The sequence below is a fragment of the Fundulus heteroclitus genome, chromosome 5, assembly GCF_011125445.2.
Source record: "Fundulus heteroclitus isolate FHET01 chromosome 5, MU-UCD_Fhet_4.1, whole genome shotgun sequence".
In the NCBI taxonomy this organism is placed as follows: Eukaryota; Metazoa; Chordata; class Actinopteri; order Cyprinodontiformes; family Fundulidae; genus Fundulus; species Fundulus heteroclitus.
In genome coordinates, this window is record NC_046365.1 from 18,963,780 (window position 1) to 18,980,997 (window position 17,218).

At 41.3% G+C, this 17,218-nt stretch overlaps 2 protein-coding genes across 2 annotated transcripts; one reads left to right on the forward strand and one right to left on the reverse strand.

The window, feature by feature from the left end:
- Window positions 1-32: 32 nt before the first annotated feature.
- LOC105940160 (serine/arginine repetitive matrix protein 2) lies at window positions 33-12,029 on the forward strand. Its single transcript, XM_012882624.3, has 11 exons — window positions 33-293; window positions 578-1,056; window positions 1,906-2,052; window positions 2,387-2,521; window positions 3,073-3,216; window positions 4,236-4,370; window positions 4,561-4,653; window positions 5,415-5,549; window positions 6,795-8,765; window positions 9,962-10,058; window positions 10,961-12,029. Exons 2-10 carry the CDS (start codon window positions 604-606, stop codon window positions 10,055-10,057), a joined length of 3,309 nt encoding a protein of 1,102 aa, XP_012738078.2. The 5' UTR covers window positions 33-293; window positions 578-603; the 3' UTR covers window position 10,058; window positions 10,961-12,029.
- A 1,106-nt stretch (window positions 12,030-13,135) lies between these two features.
- Window positions 13,136-16,908, reverse strand: LOC105940148 (group XIIB secretory phospholipase A2-like protein). Its single transcript, XM_012882616.3, has 4 exons — window positions 16,576-16,908; window positions 15,666-15,754; window positions 14,418-14,583; window positions 13,136-13,567 (listed from the first exon to the last, which is right to left on the reverse strand). Exons 1-4 carry the CDS (start codon window positions 16,838-16,840, stop codon window positions 13,449-13,451), a joined length of 639 nt encoding a protein of 212 aa, XP_012738070.2. The 5' UTR covers window positions 16,841-16,908; the 3' UTR covers window positions 13,136-13,448.
- Window positions 16,909-17,218: the final 310 nt, after the last annotated feature.

Sequence of the window (17,218 nt, forward strand, 5' to 3'; positions counted from 1 at the left end):
AATTTAAATCTATTTCTTAATTTTGTTTTGTTTTATTATTTTATTTGCAGCGGTAGTCCTCCAGGACACAGGTGGCGCTGTTGGACGCATTCTGACCATTTTAACGACTAAAACTATCTTCCCCTTTGCTTTCCGGGGGCAGTTAATGGAGGATTTATTTTGGTTTTGTCCTGCGGAGCTTTAGATCTCGCTTACCCTCCCTATTGTCATAACACTTTTAAAGTCTCATCTCTTGGGTCATTAAAAACTGCCTGCCGATGCTGTCGCAGATGACGATTTTCCAACAGAACAAGGTAAACATGGTAGCTGCGATGCTAAGCTTTCTTTACACAGTTTTTTTAATTTACGCTGTTCCTTTGCTCATATTTGAATCAGAAACTACAGTTGTTGATACTTTAAGTAGGTTTCAGTCAAACGCGGCACCATAATGTTTGACTTTTAAATGTTGACACCTCCATTTTAGTTGTATGGTGTCGCTAGCTAAAGCGAATTTGTCCTATTTTGACCGTTTACATATAGGATCGGGATTTCTGTACCCTCTTTAACGTGTGTGTGCATTTTTTTTTCACCTCCTTAGAGTCTCTAAAACTGAAAGGGAGCACAATGAATCCACATGTCTGGGGGTACCCTGTTGAAAGACTGCAGACACACCTGCAACCTGATCACCAGAGGGTTGCCAGCAGCAGGATCGAGAGGGTCCCAGTGGGTGCCGGTGACTGGGAAACACGCCCTGTGCACGCTGCTGTTCAGCCTCACGGCGTGGGTGTAGGCTGGAGGCAACCCAGCCCTCCACCCCAGAACTTTCCCCACCCCGATGGAGACCCAATAAACTCGGAGGACGACGATCCTGAGTTGGCAAGAAAGAAGCGAGAGCTTCTGTTGTTACATGAGCAGATTCAACAAAAGAAAGCAAACCTCGCCTTCAAAGCAATTGAACTGATCAGAAATCCATCTGAGACAGATGATCCCGATGAGTTGGATCCTTGCGATCCTGAAACGCTTAGAGGCAGAGTGACAGCGATATTGCAGCAGCGCTCATTCAGCTTTTTCTCCAAGGTAATGAAGATATCAGGGACACATGCTATACTCAGCTCTGGGTAAACACTGATAAGTTGTTGTTCATTTTGGCCTTCATTTTAAATTTTGAGCTGTCCTACCTGGGTGTAAGTAATATATAATGTATTACTGTGATGATTTTTAAAGGGAAACCCCACATGAACAAGTTTCAGTGTATTATCTATATTCTCTATTCCTAACAGGGTCGAAATTGATTTACACGTTCAAGTATATACAATATATTACACTTACCAAGGTGGTTTGGAAGATTTCAGACTTTACAAAGCTATGGTCTACACATTTTCAGTAATTGGTTATTATCGATTGCAACTGTTAGTTTTGTTTTGCATCATTAAAAAGATTTAACATTGCACGTTAGATTGGCTAATGCCCGGAACAATGGAGAAATTAGCTTACTGTAAAAATCTAATGGGGAGAATTTGACGCTATTGTGATATAAAACAAACATTGGGCTGGTTCTGGAAATGGATAAATTAGGCTAGCATTAGGCTTCTGGAAAAGCCAAGCAGAAGCCCTGACATTAACTGCGAGGATCATTTTTTGTCTTTAAAAAAAAAAGAGACCATATGGTTGAAGTGCAGCTTGCTAATGGACATTCATCCAAACATTGGTAAGGTGAATGTATGTCGATATTTTTACCCTGCTTACATTAGAGAATATGTATAATTCATGATTTTTTTTTCTTTGAGGTTGTTTGATCATTCTGCCATTTTTTTTAAAAAGAACATTTTAACAGTATTTTATCGTCAATTGAAAGGTTAGGAATTGGCAGCTAAGGTAAACATAAAGGTATACACAACATTTTGTCTGCATTCTGTCCTAACTCAGGTTAAATCATCTAAACTGAGAGCAAGATCTGTTACCGTGAGAAAAGACGAAGTGAAGCAGCAGCACCATCCACTGAAGCTCAGAGTGAGGATGTTAAGAGCGCACAGACTTATGGACCCCTGCGTTTTACCGCCCCACAAAGAGGAGGTTTGTTTTTGTTTTTTTCATTAATACTGAACACACGTGAGTATTGCTTTACATCCAAAATTGAGGCATATCTACTTGATGTATTATTGTTTTTTTGTTATTCAAAAACTGACAGTCCAGCAAGGGCTTTGGTGTATTTTCAGAATGTGCCACATTTATTTTTGTTTTCCATCTGTCCTATGGTAGTGCCATATTATGATGTAATGTTCCCCATAAAAGCTTGTTCTGGTAGAATATTATAAAAGAAGATGCTAGAATTACCATAATGTGCAGCGTTTTTCCCAGCGCGACTGTTTTAATGTGTAATATGTACAAATATGTACATGTTTGACAGGTTCCTGACATTCCTCCACGTCCCACCGCCAGGAGTGTTACTTCACCAGTAAAAGAGGAGAGCAGCGCCGCCAAGGGCTTCGAGCGCTTCATCAATGTGCTCAACAGAGGAGCCGACATCAACCTGAAAAACATGGTATATCTGGTAGACGCATAGATGTTAGATGTTAAAATGTACATTTCAATCAAATCAATCAAAAATAAGTGAATAAAATCAATGTAACAATGAATATCATCATTAGCACCTTACACAATCATTAGGAATTACGTAGACAAAATAGAAAAGCATTATCTGATTAAATGTGTGTAAACTTGACTTATGAACTAAAAGGTTATAACTAACCCAAACCCCCAGTTTGAGGCTTGATGTGTAAATATTTCTTCTTTCATTCTTCGCTCTTTGTAAGACCAACATGACCACTGCTAGTGGTGCTGCTGCATTGTTCAAAGTGGAGGGAAATTTTAGCACAATTTATTTTCGATTTGTCAAAGGAGAAAATTATGAGATCGTCGAACGTTGTTTTGAGTCTCTGGCGTATTTTCTCTGGCTTTCCAGACGCCTCAACCTGAGCTCGGCTGATTTGCCTCATTAACTGTTCTTAAAAGCTGGGTTTAGGCTGAAACGGTGAACATAGTTTTTCAAATGGCTGTTTTACAGGTATTGACGAGTGTCTTGATGTTTCTCAGGTTCCAGGTGTGCCTCTGCCTCCTCCTGATCCCAGCGTTACTTCACCTGCAAAGCAGGAGGAGAGCCAAAACAACAAGGGATACGAGCGCTTACTCAGCGCTCTGAAGAAAGCGGCAGCAGCGGCCCCCTACTTGAACGCGAAGGTACATCCTGCTGTATTTCATTTACCTCGCTGTCAAAAAGTCTTTGCCCCCGAAAGTTTTTTTTTTTTTTTCTGTTTTTGCTTTTTTGTTACGCTTAAATGTGTCAGATTATCAAACTGATTTTAATACTAAATGAAGATAACTTGAGAAAATACCTAAACTGTTTTCAAAAGATGATTTCATTCATTGAGGGAAGAACGCTATCCAAACCAACCTGGCGTTATCTTAAAAAGTAATTCCCCCCTAAACCTAATAACCATTTGTGCCACCGCTGGCAGCAAGAGTTGGCGACAACTGGGTCGTTTACTTCATTGCTGAGGAATTTTGACCGAGTCTTTTCTGCAGAAATGTTGCCATTGCGCCACTTTGGAAGATTTTCCTGTTTGTATATTTTTTTCTTTTACTCCGTAACCAGAGTGCGATTGGGCCTCAGCTCCTGTACTGATGGCTGGACATTCTCCTGCAGGATTTTGTGTTATAAAGCAAACTTCATGAATAAAACCTCCCTACTGTCACCATGTCAGTCAGTATGATGGTCTGTTTCTGACATGCTGTTAGTTTTTGGGTCAGATTAAACATGAGACGCATATTCCATTCCTTTTATCTTTTCATTCCGCAGAATATTTTTCCAAAAATCTAACCTCAGTTTTCTAGAAATAAAGTGTTTTAATCTCAGTTAATTCGTGATATAACAAGGAGCGGGGGGGCTTTTTATTTGGTGGCAGGTTGGTTTAAATAGCTGATTTCCAAATAATTTGAACACTGCTTTTTCTTATCGTAGGTTATCGTAGTCCCATGTTAAAATGCAATAGTTATTAAAACAGAATAATTTTGTTTTTCAACAGGTTTTACTGACCAAATAAACTTGACAGCACACTGATATACTGTCTCATTGTAAAAGTTGCAGCACCTTAAATGTGGAAATAAGTGACACTAATAAAAGGAACCGTGTTGCTAAAAAGAGCAAAAGAGGGTGCCAGTTTAAGTACTGTTTTAATGGTGTGGATGACTATCCACAGGTTCCTGAAGTCCCCCCGCTCCCTCCGGATCACATCAATACTTCCCCTAAAAAGCAGGAGAGCCCCTCAAATAAGGGATATGAGCGCTTACTAAGCGTGCTCAACAAAGGAGCAGCTCCCAACCTGAACACCAAGGTACGTCCCGTACACTTTCCTCTCAATACTTAATATCTATGTATAGTGTTTAAATAAATAAAAGTAATATAGCACATGATCTCCAGGTAGGGAGGTAGCAGATAATATTTAGCACAAGGATTTAAACGGCGAGTAGGGTTTGTTAATCTTACATTTCTAATGGAACTGATGAATTGGTGATGTTTCCCAGGTTCCTGATGTCTCTCCGCCGCCTCCTGACCGCAGCATCACTTCCCCTGCAAAGCTCAACAAAGGAGCGGCAGCTCCTAACTTGAAGGACACGGTACACTCTCATATTTTTTTTTTCTTCTTTTTTTTTTTCTTCTTCTGTTTGACCGCAGCTTAGATGGTAATTGTCATTTAAACAGAATTTACTCTGTCTTGTCCAGCAACGTGACTAGTTGCTAGTTCAGTCCTATAATTCATCTGCTTTTGGTTCTTTTAAGCACACCTTTTGTGATAACTGATTCATTTAAATTTTAAGCTTGACATTTATTGGACAATTGTCCGAATTAAAGATTTGAAAGGCCAACATAATCCTATGTATCTTCACAAGTTTATTATTTTTTAGCTACACGGGGGGCAATAACGTACTCTGTGACTAATGAGTCCTTTAGCTTGCTTTCAGGGTGAACATGCTTGGACTATTCTTTACCTTGACTCATTTGCTACTTTTTACATGCACAAAATTTTTACGATCTGATTGAAATGTATTCTGATTTAAAAAAAAAAACAAAAAAAAGAATCGGATTGTAACGTTTATATGGGCGCACGGTCAATGAATCTGATCATGAAATGCTTTTATATTCATCTGGCTTTATTCAGACTAGAACCACTCTGGTTCTAGGGATGCATGATTTATCGGCATTGACATCGGTATCGGCCAATGTTAGTCATTTTTTGATGATATCGGTATCGGTTCGCTAAGTCAAATTGGGCCGATATTAACAACCGATGTTTATTTCCATTTAGTTGCCCCTTGTGCCTGTATTTTGGTTTAAGCTGGTGGTTTATTGATGCTGATGAGTGTGTGATGTTTTGCAGGTTCCTGTAGTCCCTCTGCAGCCTCCTGACCGCAGCATTACTACCCCTGCAAAGGAGGAGAGCACCGCTAACAAGGGATATGAGCGCTTTCTCAGCTTGCTCAACAAGGGAGCCGCCATAGACCTGAAGACCATGGTACATGCAACTGACTTTCTTTACACCCGTCTTCCACATAAAGTGCACAATTATATGAGGAAAAAAAAGTATAATTTGCGGCGCACACTGCCTCCTTTTTTTGTAAGACATACAGCATGTGGAATCTTTAGGAGTAGTGGTCTGACATCACACCGTCTCTCTGTGTTGTTCTCCAGTCTCTTGTTTACGTAGCCGGGCTGGCCGCGCGTGCATGAACCTGCCTGTAAAGAGCTGCCACTCAGGGCTGTTCTGTTATATTTTCTAAATATGTCTTAAGTTTAATTATGTGTGACTAAACCACAAATTATTATCAGTATTTAATACAGGTGGCAGAATAAACTGTTAAAACATAACAATGTGCCTCTTTTAAAATTCTGCATACTGTAATCAAACTAGTCCTCCATGTTATGGAAAGACCTTCTCGATACAAGAGAAAACTATTTTTTATTTTTTTTTAAATGTCCGCTTATTAAATAAATTGTTAGTCGATCGATTAGATCAATACATCTCTGCAGTGAACCGTTGGGATGAATAGAATGAGTGGCCGCCTACTATGGCTACGTTCACAATGCAGGTCTTAATGCTCAATTCCGATTTTTTTGTGAAATCGGATTTTTTTTGCGTGGTCGTTCACATTTCCAAATATATGCGACTTGTATGTGATCTCCTGTGTGAACTTAATGCGTTCAACCTAAGTGTCCCGCATGCGCACTCGAGGACGCGATGACGTCACACGTAGCAAGCGTCCTCAGTGTTTGCGGAAGTAAACATGGATTATAATGCTGGCGCGCTTTTTGCGGTCATTAATTTCTTTTCTAACCAGAGCTTTCCCTCCATTGACTGCTCTCCTCATTGTAGTCCACTATGGGTGTCGTCTTTTTTCCCGCTTCTGCATAGCAGGACGCAGAATAGTGACGTTTGTCGAGTATCGGTGACGTACAGGTCGTATAAATGCGACCCGGCCGTACAGACACAGGTCGCATTTGAAAAAATCAGATACGTAAGATCAACTCTTGTCTCCACTGCCTCTTTTGCTGCGCCCAATGTTCTTCTGAGACGTACTGATGCTGAACTTAAACGTGTTACCGTTTTCTTTTTTGGGGCAAAGGCAACTTTCACGAACTCAGTAGAAATGTTTCCTGTCTATGATATCCTTGTTTTAAGGGAGCTTTGAGATCAAGACATTACAACCGTCTTTCCAGATTAAATTTATATTTGAACTTTTGTGTGTCTGACGTTCTTCAGATCTCCGATGACCCGCTAGCCCCTCCCAACCAGAGCGACCGTCCTGCCGTAAAGAAGGAAGGCAGCGCTAGCAAGGGCTCCAGGGACAAGAACGGTGTTGACAGAGGTTCTGAGGAAAAGAGCAGCGGCAAGAGCAAAGCAGACAGACGTTCCGACAGCGACAAAGGCGTCAGCAGAGGTTCTGACCATCAAAGCGCCCTCAGCAGAGGTTCTGAAGGCAAAGGCAAAGTTGCTGAGCGTGAAAGCAGCGCTGACCGAGGCTCTGAGACCACCATGAACAGACGACACGAAGGCAAGAGCAGAGTTTCGGAGCGGGAGAGCAGAGCAAGCAGACTGCCTGAGCTTGAAAACGCTGTCGGCAGAAGTCCTGAACGCGAGACGGGTGTCAGCAAAGGTGCTGAGCCCGAGAGCAGCGCGGACGGAGGTTCTGAGCGCGAGAACAACGGCGTCAGGACCAAGCGGGATGGCGGCGTCAGAGACACTTTCACAAGTGAGAGCTGCGCTAACAAGGGTTTCGATCGCTTCCTCAGTCTGCTCAACAGCGGAGTGGACATCAACAAGCTCAGCAAGATTGTCAGCAATGATGAAAAATGTCGTCCAAAAACCCCTCCTCCTCGTTCGAAAGAGGAGCCCAAAAGTGAAAGCCAGAAGTCCGACACTGGATCACCGGCGCCAGGCTCCAGTGGGATCAGCGGCGTGAGATCAAAGACCAACTCCGCTAATCGAGAGCCGTCCCTACCTGAAGGCGAGGAGCTAAAGAGAGCCAAGAGAAAGAGCGGTTTGGACTCCAGCAGCCAATCAGAGCCGCCCCTCGAAGAGAAGAAGAAGAAAGAGGAGGACGAGACCCTGAAGGTGGATGAAAAGCAGAAAGAACTACAGAACATTCTGAAAAGCTTGGGTTTGAAGCTGGAGGTGGACGAGTTGAGAAAAATAACGGATCGCACCCTGGAGAGGCTGTACGGAAAGAAGGACGAAGACGGGCCGCCGAGCGAAAGCAGGAGGGAGCAGGAGAGTCCGCCGAAGCTCTCCCGCGAGAAACACAGCAGATCCAGGCGCTCTTCGTCCTCCTCCTCTTCCTCCTCTTCATCCTCCTCTTCTTCCTCTAGGTCCTCCTCCAGGAGCCGTAGTCGGACCCCCTCGCGTCGTCGGCGGCGCTCTCGCAGCAGAGAGGCCCGCCGACGTTCTCGCGACCGAGGCAGAGACGGAGCGAGGCGGCAAAGCAGGACCGACACCAGGAAAGAACCGAGGTCCAGTTACAGAAACGAACAAGCTTTTCCTTCTCCCTACCCTTCGTCGTCCTCATATGCTGATTACAGTTTGTACCAGTATGCCCAGTATATAAATTACTACAACGCCTACAGTGGTGCTGTAGGCGCCAACTGGCCATTCGCTGCAAATCAAAGCCACAGGGCTCTTAGTTCTCTCAACCCGCACTCCCTCCATCCCGAGCAGCTCTCCTTTCAGGATCTCTGTTCCTTTGTGAATCCAGACCTGTCTGTGAGCGAAGGCCAGGGCTGGGACCGCTCTGCTCCTAGTTGCCTTAAGGTCATCGACACCAAACCATCTTCTGAAAGCAGCGTGACGAGATCTGAATCTTACACAAAGCAGCGGAGCCGCAAAAAGAGGAAATCTAAAACGCCAGAGCGGACGGAGGGGTCTTCACAGAGGAAAACGGAGAGAAGGCCCTCATCAGCAAAGCCAACGGAGGCATCTGCTACGGAGACAAAAGCGTCAGTGACGGTTGATACGGAGACAAAGGTAGCGGAGACGGTTGCTACGGAGACAAGGGTAGCGGAGACGGTTGCTACGAAGACAAAGGCAGCAGAGATGGCTGCTCTGGAGGCAAAAATCCCGTTCTACAAGCACTATACTTCCAAATCCTCACAAGGTGTTAAAGTTGATGAGAAAGCTGTGGCAAAAGAGAGCAAAAAGCGGCTTGAAGAGGAAATAAAAGCGAACTTGAGGGAAAAGGTAAGCTTTTTACCTATGTGATACATTTCCAGTAATCTCCTTCATAAGCACGTCAAACTAACCCGCTAAATAAAGAGCACCTGTAGCTGTCACCGTAGGTCAGAGGTTCCCAGCTCTGCTGCTGCATTTAGCAGCTTTTTAATGACTTATTTTTTTGTCTGAATTAGCAAATCTTTGAGCTATAATCTGTAAGAGGAACCACAGAAACTCAACAAAACAGTCAATAAAAATCCTTTTTCCTAGCTTTCTTTTCATCTAGACTCCTAAACTAGGGTGACCATAGTTTCATTTGGGAAAACCAGGACACCTTGGAGCGGGGGGGATCTCTGTTCCCATGCATAGAGATGTCTGTGGCATGCACTCACTTAACATAGGCCTACGTAATCCTACAATAACATGATATTTACAGTTGGTTTATTAAAAATGCTTTTCAGTAAAAGTCAACAGCAATAACTCCAATAACAAATGATAATTTTATTCAAAATTTATTTATTAAAAAATGCTTAACAATTCCTGTAATGAATGAATAGCACAATAAAGGCCTCCCATTTGTCTCGACCCGGTCTGAAAGCGGGGAAACTCTTTTATAAATCGTCGGTAAACATACATTTTCGCTTCAGCATGTTGTTGGCGTACTGACAGCCACGCTATCGTTCTTCTGATTAAGAACAGGGCTGCCCGCACTGACGCGGCTCAGGTATTACGTCACACGCAGCGCTGTGCGCAGTGCCCTAGTGCCTGTCAATTTAATGGTCCAATGAAGGTAATTTAAAAAACAGGACATTTCCTCACTTTCTAAAAAAAACCCGGGACGCCCGGGACAGGACGTGAAATACGGACATGTCCCGGGAAATACGGACGTTTGGTCACCCTATCCTAAACAAATGAATTGCTGTTGAGGACGCCTCTCTCTACCTCCAAAATCTAAGCACCAGACCAGTAATGTGTTACAATATATTTTGTCAGGGAAAAAAATAATGCCCTGAATGTACTGGAGGATCACAGTGGGCAGCTCACAATTTGCTTGTAGGACGTATTTGGTTATCAAGTCTTACTTTAAAATTAGGGTTTAAAACATTCAGTTTAGATTTTCCGGTGAAGACCTAGTGTCAAAAGGCTGTTTAGTGAGACGAGTATGAATCACAATAAAAACCAATAGTTCCGACCAGATGATAAAAATGCCATCTTTTTTGCAGCTTTTGGAGTTTAACCGGAAAGCCAGGCTGATGACGCAGGTACCCAGCGCCACGGTGAGGCAGCCAGCCGACTCCCTGGATTCTGAGCTCATTTAATGTGAGTAACCACGAATTACATTTCCAGGGCTGACGATTCTTCTGTGTTTTCTGCCTCGACTGCAGTGGCTCATCGTTGGCGCCAACTTTAGACCCTTTGTGGCCGTATTTTAAGTTTCTGGCAGATTAAGTTGCACAAGTCTGTGTGAGATTTGACAGAATATTCAGAGATAAATCAAGCAAAGTATCTATTTCAGTTGGATAATCCCAACATAATGATTAAGATACTATTTTGCTAAGAAAAGACATTGGAAGTTTGTGGTTTTGCTCGTCACATTTCTCCAGCCCTGATGTTTTCCTCTTAACTTTAACGGATGACTTTGTAGAATTTGAAACGGTAGTTCACATGAAATTCAATCGTTTATAATTCTTCCTTTTAATTGAATGTTAATGTGTTGCTGATACAACCTATTTGGTTTCAGGATGCGATTCTCAAATCTCTCATATTCTTTTTTTTTTTTGCATGTGACATGAATTTAAATCATTTAGTAATATGTTATTTTTAATAAAAGCTCTTAAATGGCACTATTTTTTCAATACCTAATATTTAAGCATGTTGGGGAGACTAGTGTTATCCTGTACTTTTTGCTGATGGTAAATGTGTCGCTTTTTTACTTATAAAGACTCCCTGACCTGCAGGCGGGCTGGGATTTTTTTTTTTTTGCTGAAGACACTTCAACATGTGATGGAGAGTGAGCTGGAGTTGGTCTCCCTGCTTACCAATTGCCATTTGACTGGTTTTTCCTGGCAAGCCATAAAATAAAAATACTTCCGGTTAAGTTGGTCTCAATTCAAGTAAAAAAATTAATTCTTTCCATGCTGTAACGAGGAGATCTCTTATATAGAGAAATATACATTTATATACAGTATAATGCGACTTTCGTTTGTTCTCTTTTCTTTCAGGGACTGATGAGAGCTCCTGTGGATCACACGCCTCCATGTTGACCTGCAATTCAAATTTAGAGAAGCATTTTTACATCTCCCTCTTCGAGCTGAATCATCCTCTAACTTTGTCACGTAATTTATTCCCTCAGAGGAATTTCATTTCCCAACCGCTTCCTGGTTTACATAATGGTTTTAACTTTAGTTACTACTGTCACCGCTATTTTCATCATTTAACCTTTATTTAAAGGCTCTGTTGTTGTAGTTTACCTCTGTTTGTAGCCAGGAGTGATTGTAAGACTCTCTTCTGTTCTCTCTCTGTCTCTCTCTCAGTAAAGGTTTAAGATTTAAGTTTTGTGGATGTTTTTCTTATGCTAGTTTGGAGTGTGTCTGCGGAGGAAAAGTGTCTGCTACAGTATAAAACACTGAGCTCTGTTCAGCTTTGTCTCTACAGCTGGACAATAAGGGGAATATTTTGAAAAGGGGAGACATCATATAAAGGTTACATGAAAGACAAAGTTGATCTTTTTTAGCCCTCCATTAAAAAATGTGGCAAAAATGTATAACGCCGTCCATCACTCAGAACACACTGCTACCCATGGCGAACCGATGGATGCATAATCCTGTGTTGTTGTTGTTTTGGTTTTTTTTCTTTTTTAGGGAAGCTGGTCAGAGTCGATATAAAGAGAATTTTTTTTCTTTCTAGCTTAACACACAGCCCAAACTACATTGGAGGTTTCTGCAAAATGGCCGGAGGTTGTGTTTTGTATGTTTCTAATGTTTTTTTTTTTTCCACTGGGACTTTTTGCATGTATTTGTTAGTTTTGTTTTTTACTTGGGGATAGCTGACTGAAGTTGCACTAGGATGGATTGGCCAAAGATTTGCAGCTGTAACTCCAGCAAGAGTTCTCCTGCAATGCATTGACTCGGCGGCAAATACATATGCATGCCACACTTTTCAGATTTTCTTTTTTTTCTTTGTAAACGATTTTGATATTTTTCCTTGATCGTTCTTCACTACTTTGTGTTGCTCTTGCCTAAAATGTGGCAGTATTGTGGCCAAATATCACTAAATAATTTTGTGTATGAATATTTACTCAAAGCACTTTTTTTACACTGTAATGACAGGAAGGGGTAAAAGATTATATTTAGCATCCTACTCCCCCGGGCTATATGTAGATTAGTGAAAGATGGTGCGGCAGGTCAACTTCTGGGAGCTTTCACTGGATGCAGACAGTTTGACATGAGAGACAGAATAAAAAAATCAAGCTTCCAGAGACTATGCAGGTTAACCTGCAGTTATAAAGTTTGCTTTAGTTTCCTGTTTTCATTAGAAAAACAGCAGGAAGGTTGATTTTTCTAGTTAAGATTTAAAACGCTGGAAGGAGCTTCATTCCTTCCTTCCCAGTGTTGAGCAGGGTTGCGGGGGTCAAAATTGTGTAGTCAAAAGTAATCGAAGGCCAAAAAAATAAAATAAAGAAACTAAAATTACTAACCCTTGGAATATTATCATTAAACAAACTAGTCAGTTTTTCTTTAGGAAAGGGATGTGTTAATCATCGTAAATAAAAACTTAAAAGGGGTTCACATAGTTGCCTTATTGAAATATGGCCGTCCAGTTAGCAAATTCTTTTGTGCTTAATTTGAAAAAAAAAATTGACAGAAATTGAGTCTATGCTCAGCAATAAAATAGAAATTGAGTCAGTCTTTCTATGAAGACACTTGCAGTAATTTTGGTAATTTTAATACAATAAAAGCAGGTTTAGGTGCATTAAAGTGTGCGTTTGCGTAAACGTCACTGAATATATGTGGTCTAGTTTGCTATGACATTAAAGAGAATGTAAAAAGTGAGGTTATTAAAAGATTTTAACCTTTCTGTAATAAATTTGCTTTAATTAAAGCTAAAAAAAAATGCTGTCTGCATCAACCATATGTGCTGGTGGGCCAAACCTTTCTTGAATTTCCATTGGGGGCCGCACAGAATCAGTCCAGGGGCCACAAATGGCCCCCGGGCCACACTTTGGACATCCCTGGTTTACACAGTAAAAATAAATCAATTAAATGCAGTCCTCAAAGAAAACTTGGCATTTTTCATCACTCTATCTTTAAATTTAGGTTGTCAGACTCTTGTTATTGAGGGCTTCAGGTAATGAATGATGCTGAGCATCAGTTGTGAAATGAAATGAAACATGAGCCTGTACTTTTATATTTTTATTTCAAACATATTCAACACTTATTCACATGATAAGCTATGACATGAAAACACATCCATAGAAGTTTATGTTGAAATGAAGTCATCCCACATGGAGCTCAAAACAATACTAACTTTTTTTTTTTATTATTATTTTTTTTTTTGTATACTAATTTTAGGAATAATAAGGAAGGATAAGAAGGTTCAAATAAATTACACAAGCCGTCACGTTCACCTTAAGGACAAATAAACATCCAATGTTATGCAACTCTGTGCTTTTCATACAGCTCTTCTGAAAAAGCAACATGCGCGGTGGATTTACAGTTCATCTTTCTCCTCTCCTGGACAGTAGCATGCTGCCCGCTGGCTGTTCATGTAGGGTCTGCAGCCCAGAGTCCACACCGTGTTGAACAAGGTGTCAGCCACAGTTTCACATGCTGGGGGTGAAAGAAGCAGGAAATGAGTGATGGTTGCCACAGGTATCAGGACATAAGAGCGTCTGTTAACTACTAGATCTGCGAACGAATGACATGGAAGCATACTGTGAATCCACGGCTTCAAGAGCAACCATTTAAAGGAAGGAAACGGCAAACTTCTGCTTAAGGACCTCGTTCTAGGGTGTAATAAATTAACCTTGGGAGTTTAGAGTAATCTTAATTTCCCCTACTAATAACCCTTCTGACTGGCACTAATATTAACAGAGTGTAATGCTACAATAGTCCTGATTTCAGTCGAACAAAGAATCAGTGGAGATTAGCTGAAAGATTAGGGTGATGGCAAGGAGGCCTTTCCGACCTCAAACACTTGGAGCACTTTACCAGAGGTGACTGAAGCGTGCAAAAAGCAGGTCTGCGATTCCAAGAAGGGTTTGATAGCTGTAACAGCGAGGGCTAGAAATGATTTTCAGCCATGTTTTTCTCATTTTTAAATAAAAATCTTTTTTTTCAAAATGTACTCCTTTTCTACAGTTTTTATCTTTTTAGAGGATGCCTCTTTTACCAAATTTTCTGTCAAATTTCTAGAGTTAATAAAAAATAATTCTAAGTCTACCAGGGATGAGAATAACTGGGCTTATCTGTATACTATGTATATTTTGTTCACTATAAAAATGGTGAACTGTAAATTGCTCGGACATTGCCTTATAAGTCGCCCCAGGCTGATGGACAGCAAGGACCTCTCTTAAGGTCATTGCTGTTACCTCTCCTACTTGGCATTGTGTAAATACAATTTACTCATCTACATGTAGCACCTGCGGTATACACTGAGGAAAAAATGCAGAACACCAACCTTCAACTTTGGACACAAAGCCGAGGCTCTTCTTGAGGTCGGAGCAGATGCTGTGGAGGCACCAGCGAAACTTGGAGTCGCAGCGGTACTTGTTGGAGCCGCAGGTGTCGTAGCACATGTCCAGCTGATTGCAGCACTTGGTCATCGCAGGGATTCCCACGTCCATCTGACACAAGGACACAGGACAACGTGGCTGTGATTGCACCTCACAATAAACTGAGCGTTGCAGGAACACAACATCGCTCTGAAAGCTGTAGAAAAATGCAGGATTTTATTTTGAGTAAATCCAATTATTGGTGCCAGGCGTTACCAGCACGTTGTTTTCTATTAAAGCTGTAGGGAAGATCTGCTTCCTGTCACGTCCCTCCATATGGAATAAACTCTTGCAAAGCTTTAAACCAATAATTTCAGTTTTAAATGACTAATCATTGATTTATAGTGTCTTATTTTTTTTAATGATCTCTTGATTGTATCATGAAATTGATGTAGCTCAGCACCCTTTGACATTAGGAGTCTCCATCAGTGGGATTTCTGAGAATCGAATGATAAAAAAATTAAATGAAACTTACTCATGTTTGGAATAGATGGAAAGAGGGATCTTTATCGCTTCATCTTTACTAAATTTTTCTAGCCCATCCAGACCTCTGGGTCCTGTCTCGTGCTCTCCTCTGTTTATTATTTGTCTCCTCATCCGGCCTGCAGTGGCTGAATAGAAATGGGCTTTCCCAGAAAACCTTAGCTTACTAATTACAAGTTTCTAGAAACTCTCCTCAGTTTAAACAAGAAAATAAAAAAAAATTAAAACTGTTTCAGTTCATTGTTAATGGTTTGTGAGGGGAGCCAGTGATTGTAAAACATGGTAAAACAAATATTTCTCTGATACGGGATTTTTCTTTCGTGGATTGTTGGATTTTTCTCAAAGTCTCAGAGATATTGCTGAAACACGAGGAATTGATCATTAGTTGTGTTTTTAATTCTTAAATTTTTATTAAAGGGTTCCAAATTTGCCTGAAATTAGCTTTTATTTTGTGTCCAAATCCAACTTTATTGTTAGTCTATTTATGCCCTTACATAAATATTATTCATGTGAAAATGTATTGAGAAGAGCATTGTTTAATCCATGTTGGCAATGCTAAGGTGGGATCATTGAGACTAGTTACTTTATGTCCTATTTTAAAACCAAGATATATTTTTTTTTTAAATCGCTATTATTTAATCGAGGAACCAGCTTTGATCAACAAAGCTTACCCCCTCTGGAACAGGAAGGCCAAAGAAGTAGGAGCTGCATCCGTCGGGCTCAGGCATCTTGTAGCTGGGACGAGGAATAGGCGCTTTACCTGAAATAAGAAATGGAGGAAAAAAGAGATGCGCTTCAGATGCAGGTGCTGTTTCGCAAGAAGCCAGCATGACTGTAATAAACCGGTGAGTTTAAAATAGACCCATGTTTGCACATAGAAAGACAGAATCTAAGAATCTGACACATCCCCCAGTGGCTGGATAATCTCTCTCCTGCCACACCGAGGCCACAGTCCGTTTCCAGGCCCTCCCCCAGATAACAGAGCCAACACAGGAAAAGATCAATGTTTAAAGCCCGAGTCTATCCCACACATTCAAGAGCAGAAGGAGAACTCACTTTAGGATGCCTGGGGGCAGTGTTTCAAATATAAATACCAATGGAAAATATTCTCTAGAACAAAGAAATTGTTATTAATGTATCATTTTAATACATTTATGGCATAAAAATATATGCTATATGTAAAGTAATTAAAATGTCTAAATTGGACTAATGGAGTTTTTTTTGATGGATAACCCTCAGATGAAGATCATGCTGCAAGTAAAATCAATAAGAACCTGTCTTTGAGAGCTGAAATCTCAGCTCCTTTAGTCTACATGGCAGTGCGAAGGACTTGTAAGATCATCACAGGATTATGAACCTTGCAGAAATAAAGATTTTTTACTTTTACTCTTAAAAACTGTCGGAAAGGACGAGTTTAATATTTCTCGCAGCATTTTTTTTAGCAATAAAGTCATATAAGCCATCAGCATTAAGTTAGATATTTAAAGGTTGAGCAGCACACTGACTGATACAATATCAAAAACGATCGTGTTCTTTTAACCTTAAATTAATGTGATTTAATTTAATCCAGGTCAGCTTTACCATGTCTGCAGCGATACTGGCACACTCCATCTTTTCCACCCATGAACTCCAGCATCGAGTCGAAGTAGCCGCTGACCGCCTCAAAGCTGCCTCTGAGGGAGTTCAGCCCCCAGTCCTCGCTCTCCTCCTCTGCCTGGGTGGCACCATCGGGGCCCTGGCCGGGTGGTGGAGGTGGCGTGGATTCTGGGTTTCCAGCCTCCTGACCTGCAGCTCTGAGGATCAACAGCCCCACCAGGATGGGAGCGAGAAGTGCCGAGCGTGTCATCCTGCGGCTAAGACGGCTCAGTGCGAAAAGGAGTCAGGTCTTCCAGGAGGAGATACTGAAAACGACTGCGTGACCTGAACTTTGAGCCAAACGTAGGCCGGCCTCGCATGTGGAAGAACAAAGTCCGCCTCCTATCTCGGCTTTTCAACATGCCCGGGCTTTTATCAGCCCTGCTGATGATGAGTGTGTCTGCTGACTGTTTTAATTCAATTAATTACACTTCAGGTCATTTCAGATTTAATCTCTCACACCAGTGGCAGCCCAAATAGAGAGAACACAAGATGATGTCATTTTATAACCTTCTCATTCAATTGATTTTAGTAAAAAAAAACAACAACAGTGAAGTAGAAAATAATAAACGTGCTTAAAATGGTTCCA